Source organism: Ascaphus truei, chromosome 20 (assembly GCF_040206685.1).
Source record: "Ascaphus truei isolate aAscTru1 chromosome 20, aAscTru1.hap1, whole genome shotgun sequence".
Taxonomy (NCBI): Eukaryota; Metazoa; Chordata; class Amphibia; order Anura; family Ascaphidae; genus Ascaphus; species Ascaphus truei.
Genome location: NC_134502.1, coordinates 29,825,016 through 29,832,910, shown reverse-complemented (window position 1 = coordinate 29,832,910; position 7,895 = coordinate 29,825,016). Strand labels below are relative to the sequence as shown.

General features: G+C 38.7%; 2 protein-coding genes across 2 annotated transcripts; both read left to right on the top strand.

Annotated features, from left to right (window-relative positions):
• The first annotated feature begins 2,786 nt into the window (after positions 1-2,786).
• LOC142471125 (olfactory receptor 11L1-like) lies at positions 2,787-3,548 on the top strand. Its single transcript, XM_075577918.1, has one exon. The coding sequence runs from the start codon at positions 2,787-2,789 to the stop codon at positions 3,546-3,548; it is 762 nt and encodes a 253-aa protein (XP_075434033.1).
• A 2,708-nt stretch (positions 3,549-6,256) lies between these two features.
• LOC142471124 (olfactory receptor 5G9-like) lies at positions 6,257-7,186 on the top strand. The gene has a single exon (XM_075577917.1). The coding sequence runs from the start codon at positions 6,257-6,259 to the stop codon at positions 7,184-7,186; it is 930 nt and encodes a 309-aa protein (XP_075434032.1).
• Positions 7,187-7,895: the final 709 nt, after the last annotated feature.

Here is a 7,895-nt window from a genome sequence, read left to right as displayed (position 1 = left end):
AGGTTGAAAAAAGACGTAGGTCCATCAAGTTCAACCTTTGCTAAATTTAGACAACAGATACCTGATCCTATATCTATACTTACTTATTGATCCAGAGGAAGGCAAACAAAAAACCCCAGTGTCATATCATCCAATGATATCTCATAAGAGGAAAATAAATTCCTTCCTGACTCCAAGAATAAGCAATCGGATTAATCCCTGGATCAACATCCTTCCAATGTATACTTATTTGGTATATCCCTGAATACCTTTCCCATCTAAAAAGATGTCCAACCTTTTTTTGAACAAATCTTTTGTATCTGCCATCACAGTCTCCATGGGTAATGAGTTCCACATTTTAACTGCCCTTACTGTAAAGAACACTTTCCTTTGTTGCTGGTGAAATTGAAATCTCCTTTCCTCCAACCTTAAGGGATGGCTCGAGTCCTTTGTACTGCCCGTGGGATGAATAGTTCTTATGAAAGGTGCTTGTATTTTCCCCGAATATATTTATATATAGTTATCATATCCCACCTTAGACGCCTCTTTTCTAATGTAAATAAATCTAATTTAGCTAGGCTCTCCTCATATGTTAGATTGTCCATCCCCTTTATTAATGTGGTGGCTCTTCTCTGCACTCTCTCTAGTTCCATAATGTATTTTCTTAGGATTGGTGCCCAAACTTGTACTCCATATTTAAGGTGTGGTCTTACTAATGCTTTGTAAAGGGGCATAATTATGTTTACTTCCCTTCCATCCATTGCCCGTTTGATGCAAGATAAGATCCTGTTTGCCTTTGCAGCTACTGCCTGACTTTGGGCACTATTGCTAAGCCTGCTGTCTACAAGCACTCCTAAATCCTTCTCCATCAAGGATTCCCCCAATATATCTCCATTTAATTTGTAAGTCGCCTTTTTATTCTTGCATCCCAAATGCATAACCATACATTTATCTGTATTAAACCTCATCTGCCATTTACCTGCCCACGTTTCAAGTCTCTCCAAGTCCTTCTGAAGAGAAATTACATCCTGCTCTGATTCTATTACCTTACACAATTTAGTATAATCCGCAAAGATGGAGACTTTGCTCTCGATCCCAACCTTTGCTCTCGATCCCAACCCTGTCATTAATAAACAAGTTAAAAAGCAGGGGTCCCAGTACCGATCCCTGAGGTACTCCACTCACAACTTTAGCCCAACCTGAAAAAGTTTCATTTATGACAACCCTCTGTTGTCTGTCCTTTAATCAGTTTCAAATCCAGGTGCATATATTATTACTGAGTCCAATTTGCTTTATTTTGTACACCAACCTCTTGTGTGAAGCCGTATCAAAAGCCTTTGCAAAATCTAATTAGACCACATCAACTGCATTACCCTGGTCTAACTTCCTACTTATCTCCAAAAAGAAACACATAAGGTTAGTTTGGCATGATCTAACCTTCATAAATCCATGCTGAATATTACTAATAATTTTGTTTTCCATTAGGTATTCCTGAACATTATCCTGTATTAAATCTTCAAGTAGCTTCCCCACTATTGAAGTCAGGCTTACAGGTCTGTAATTCCCCGGTTGTGATCTAGCTTTCTTTTAAATATTGGCACCACATCTGCTTTACGCCAATCTTGTGGTACTGAGCCTGTGGAAATGGCGTGAACTAATATTAAATGTAATGGTTTGGCTATTACTGAGCTTAACTCCTTGAGAAGTCTTGGGTGTATGCCATCGGGGCCAGGTGCCTTATTTACTTTCATTTGATAAAGCCGCCTATAAACCTCTTCCTCAGTTAACAAATTGTTCATTAATATGGAGGTTGTGGCTTCCTCCTGTGGCGCTACTATTGAAATGTATTCTTCCCTGGTAAATAAAAAGGCAAAATATTTGTTTAATATCTCTGCTTTTTCATTATCTCAAATAATCTGCCTACCCATCTCATACTGAAAGGGTCCTATATATTCTTTTCTCATTTTTTTTGTTATTAAGGTACTTAAAGAACTTTTTAGGATTGATCTTACTTTCTATTGCAATCCTTTTTTTCATTATCCATTTTTGCTAATTTAATTGCCCTTTTGCAATTTTTGTTACATTCCTTATAATTCTGATACAATGTATCTGTCCCTTCTGACTTAAAGAATCTAAATGCCTTCCTCTTCTTGTCCATTTCCTCCCCTACCTGTTTATTTAACCACATTGGTTTTGACTTATTTCTTTTTTTTTTTACTTGTTATTAAGGGTTTACACTGATATGTGTGCTTTTCTAACAATGTTTTAAATATTGCCCATCTACATTTTTCCCGACAAAAACATCATCCCAATGTATTCCTTGTAGATTAGACCTCAGTTTATTAAAATCTGCATTTCTAAAGTTTAAGGTCTTTGATGAACATGTATAAATCTGTAATACACTTTATGGTATAATACATTACAATATATATTTCTCTGCGCTTTGTACTTATTAGAACGGTCCCACCTAGAGTATCACTGAAGCCAAATATTTATATTTGTATTAAAGAATAATATACAGTAACCACGTATGTTTGGATAGATTTAATATGAAAAATACAAATGACTAATTCAAATGCTTCAAAGCAACAGCATCACTATATTTAATGGGATTTACTAAGGGACTGTGTGTTTGGGACACTTTCTTCACCTGTTTTGCCACCTGGAGACTTTGATAAATACCCCCTCCCCTTCCCCCTTACATTGTACCTACCTGTAATAATATACTTTCTGTGTTTCTATTTGAGATGTAACAATAACAGTATGTTACGCACTATAAGGACGTATCCCCTTTATACCATCAGGCGATGTGTGATGGGGAGAACCTGGCTACAATCACAGCGCTCCAGCTTCTGGGATCCCAGAGACGTCACAGCCTGAAGACCATTTTCTTCTGCCTGTCCCTTGTGAGTTACTATGTGACAGTACATGGACATCTCCTGATCACTGCATTAGTGCCATCGGGGCACCAGCTACACTCTCCCATCTACGTCTTCCTTAGAAGTCTGTCCACATCTGACATGATACATACCCCAAGTATTGTCCCTAACATGCTACATGTCACAGGGAGAGGTGGAGGCTCCATATCTGTTATTGATAACATCTCACGGTTTTACCTCTACAGAACATTAAGTGGTGAAGAGCGCTCTCTTCTTACAGTGATGTCCTATGACCGATATGTGGACATTAGCGATATCAGGCCATGGGTTTTAGGATTTTTAACACCATGGATTGCAGTGATTTTCATATACAAGTATCAGGCTCTGTTTTGGGGATCCATGATAATTCATTACTACTGTGATATTGTACCTCTTCTGAACTTTTCTTTCCCAAACACTTGGGTGGTAGAGATGGAAACTATAATGGCATACGTTCCTTGGATGCTCCTTTCATATATATTCATTGTGGCATGTTATCTACCAGTTATTCTCACCGTCCCCAGGATTCCCTTCTCCTCTGTGACACAGACGTTCTCCTCTCCCGGCCTTTCTCCTCTTACCGTTGTGTCCATATTTTATGGGACAATGATAGCTGAGTTTGTGGTACCACCCAATAAAGATTCATTGTAAGTAACCGTTTGTGCTTTGGTGACTCCATTGTTTAACTTCATCACATACATTTGGGGTAATCCAGTGGTTTGGGGAAGTTTGAGTAATTGTATTAGGTGGACAGGTGAGAAACAGACACTTACAGTAAACAGATCAGGTGCTAACATATACAACAGCGTAGTACAATATGGAGGTACGGACATGAGGTGAGGGCAACTCGGCGTGGTATTAACCATAAATACATTGTATTAGGCGGACAGGTGAGAAACAAACACTTACACAGATACCGTGTTACTTTGCGCTTCTCCTGATTATCTCTTTATACCGTGTATATTCTTCCTTATCTCCCTCCTTCTGCCCCTTAATGTAACTGTAGCACTAGCCCCTACATGTTTGCTGCAATCATTTATCTTTCTCCTTGGGGGGATATCTTACCTTCAGGGGGACCCTGTTTATAAGAAGCCCTGTAATTATCAGGATGGCAGTGAGACCCTCTATAAAACCCTTATTAGGCTGCGCACTGTACACACGTATGGCCATGTCTACTAAGACATGCTACCCATTACACATTAGCAGCTGGAAGACCCCTTACAGCCTAATTCCCTGAATGGGTTTTAAAGGGGCATATTATCTAAGCAGTGCTATCTTATGGAGTGACATTGCCTTGTAAATATGGATTATATTGTTTATATTTGAGCTTGTTTCAACAAACACATTTCCTCTTCTTCAGGTAACTCCCAATGCTCCTGAGATATATCCGGCTCTGTAGGAGAGGTCACAGGGAAGCATTGTCTCCTCGGGCAGATTGTCACCTTCACATGAAGTTTCATTTAATGCTTCAACTGTGAGATATAAAGCAAATATAATATTCAGTATTTTATCACATTCTCCCAAAACACAGCAAATGAAGTAGCCGTATATAGATAGGTACAGGCACACCAATTGACAAAAAGGTAAACAGTGTAGAAGTCCTGGTGCTGGCTAACCCACCCAAGCCCCAATGTTCTAACTGCGGGCGCACACCCAGTATATCACACACAAGATGGCGGCACACGGGTTTAGGTTCATAAAAGCTTGTGGAGACGTGACTCCATGCTTGTAGCAGAGCAAATAATATTTCAGGGACACAGCCCCTTCCTCAGAGAGTTGCTCCCCATTATCTGAGGAAGGGGCTGTGTCCCCAAAACGTGATTTGTTCTGCTACAAGCATGGAGTCACGTCTGAGCAATCTTTTCTTGCACCTAAACCTGTGTGCCGCCATCTTGTGTGTGATATACAAAAGCAAATGAAATATAGCAGAATTTCCATCATGTATTTTATTTGGAAACACTTAAACACGTCAATATACTCTGGGACCCAAGATCGAGAAGAAGGGGAATGGGGGACGTTTTGGAAAACTGCATCTTGATGGTATCAACAAAGTACATAATGGAAGTATTCTTTGTAGTCTGATAGGTGGAAGTATTCTTTGTAGTATGATAGGTGGAAGTATTCTTTGTAGCATGATAGGTGGAAGTATTCTTTGTAGTATGATAGGTGGAAGTATTCTTTGGAGTATGATAGATGGAAGTATTCTTTGTAGTATCATAGGTGGAAGTATTCTTTGTAGTATGATAGGTGGAAGTATTCTTTCTAGTATGATATGTGGAAGTATTCTTTGTAGTATGATAGGTGGAAGTATTCTTTGTAGTATGATAGGTGGAAGTATTCTTTATAGTATGAGAGGTGGAAGTATTCTTTCTAGTATGATATGTGGAAGTATTCTTTGAAGTATGATAGGTGGAAGTATTCTTTGTAGTATGATAGGTGGAAGTATTCTTTATAGTATGAGAGGTGGAAGTATTCTTTGTAGTATGATAGGTGGAAGTATTCTTTGTAGTATGATAGGTGGAAGTATTCTTTGTAGTATGATAGGTGGAAGTATTCTTTGTAGTATGAGAGGTGGAAGTATTTTTTGTAGTATGATAGGTGGAAGTATTCTTTGTAGTATGACAGGTGGAAGTATTCTTTGTAGTATGATAGGTGGAAGATATGAGTCCGTTCCTTGAGCACTCAGACCTCCTGGGAAGTACTGAGTATGACTGACAGTTTGTGTGGAAATAAATGATATAATCTTGCATCTTATCCTTATTACATGTCTGTCACACAGGGCATTGTGAAGTTGATCCTGTACTTGTATTAGCGCTTTGTATTCTGTATAACACATTCCAATAAAATGTCCTTACATTACTGAGGTCTCCTGGTTTCCTGCAGATGCCAACACACACACACGTGGAAAATATCTCTCTCTGCACAATCTTTGCTCTAACACAGCATTGAAACCTATGTCTGCTTAATGAAAGCTTTTATTTTATTTCTGTTAAATAGTTAATTGTTATAGAAACTGTATTTATCTTAGAAAATGTTACATTATTTGTGGTGGTATTTTTATGCATGAAATTTGTATCCCACAAAGGGGTTTCCTTCAAATGTGACCTCAAGCAAATATTTGATTATATTAATATTTAATAGTTTTAGTAGATTTCTGCCATATTCTGTATTTTGTGATATACTGTAATATTTACCTTACTTGTTCTAACCAGTCAGTGATCCTAACATTACCCTTTTCGTGGTCCTGTTATCGTTTCTCCTGCGTTCCCATTATAATGACTATTATCCGTTACTGGACAGACTCCCTATAATGTCTTTCCCTTTGGCATATTACAGGAAGGGGGAAGGATCTGATCACAATGCGTGTGGAGAACCAGACAAGAGTTACAGAATTCCTCCTCCTGGGATTTAAGGATCTTCAGAGCCTCAGGATTCCCGTCTTCTTTGTGTTTCTCGGGATTTGCATGATGACATTAACTGGAAACCTCCTGATCATCGTGTTGGTGTCAACCAGTCACAAACTCCACTCTCCTATGTACTTCTTCCTCAGCCATCTATCTCTAACTGACATCTTGATTACAGCAACTATTGTCCCAAACATGCTCCATGGTATATTGGGAGAAGGAGCCACCATTTCTTTTATTGGCTGCATTACTCAATTTTATTTCTTTGCTGTCTCAGTAATTACAGAGATCTTCCTTCTTGCAGTGATGTCCTATGACCGATACTTGGCCATCTGTCACCCTTTGCGTTATACCTCCATTATGGAAATCCGGCTCCAGTATCATCTAGTTTTCTGGTCTTGGTTCTTGGGATTCATATTATCCATAATTATAACTACGCAGCTAGGTATGTTGCAATTCTGTGGCCCCAATGTCATTGACCACGTATTCTGTGATTTAGCTCCCCTTCTAGAGTTGTCCTGCATGGACACCTCCTTTTTGAAATTAGAAGATCTTATTTTCTCTGTTCCTATAACCTTCTCCTCATTTATCTTCATCATTGTAACTTATGTCAATATCTTCCTCACCATCCTCAGGATCCCTTCCACCAGTGGGAGACAGAAAGCTTTCTCCACCTGCAGTTCCCACCTGACAGTTGTGTCCTTATTCTATGGAACGTTGATCACCATATATCAGGTCCCATCAAGAGGACACTCGGTCAATGTCAATAAAGTCCTGTCTTTGCTGTACCTTGTGTTGACCCCACTGTTTAATCCCATAATATACAGCCTGAGGAGCCAGGAGATTAGGGCAGCCTTCGGGAAACTGGTTAGCAAGACAGGATGAGAAGTGTAACAGAGAAAAACTGGTCTCAGTTCCTTGGAGAGTAAATATGAATTTATTTAACTTACCACGCATGGCAGATACGTACAGTAAACATCTTTAAGAAAAGGTTAGACATATTGTTAGAAAGGAAAAGTGCACAGGGATGTGTTAGATAAGTTAAACACAGGAAGGGTGTTGATACAGAGAGAAATCTGGAGTTAAGGAAATGTTTGAGACCAAATTGCCAAATAGCTCACTGACCGCCTGGATCATTATAACTATAAACATAGGATCTTTATCTCAGCCAATTAAAATGTAACAGGTTAAACTTGATGGATATGTGCCTCTTTTTTCAACCTCGCCTACAATGTAACTAGAGAGAGTAAGTTAAATAGAGAAACTTTTTAATGGAAGATACAAATGTAGCAGCCGTTATTGTTTCAGTGGGCACGTTGCAGCGACACACCAGCTAGAGCAGACACCGTACCAACGCACTTCGCCGTGCATGAAAAGGGGGCTGGGCTAACATGTTACTGCACCCACTGGTTAAGTTATTATATGTTAGCATCTGATTAATAATATATTTTAAAAATTTACTCACAATAGTGCACATTTATATGTTTATGATTATTGAAATCATCAATGAATGTCAGATTTATTGAGTGTTCATATGGGTATACATGAACAATGATTAATCTTATAATATACTAGCTTTTGTACCCAGTTTATT

Bases quoted from the DNA above. Each gene is read 5' to 3' on its own strand.
- LOC142471124 (XM_075577917.1), top strand. From the start codon at position 6,257: ATGCGTGTGGAGAACCAGACAAGAGTTACAGAATTCCTCCTCCTGGGA.
- LOC142471125 (XM_075577918.1), top strand. From the start codon at position 2,787: ATGTGTGATGGGGAGAACCTGGCTACAATCACAGCGCTCCAGCTTCTG.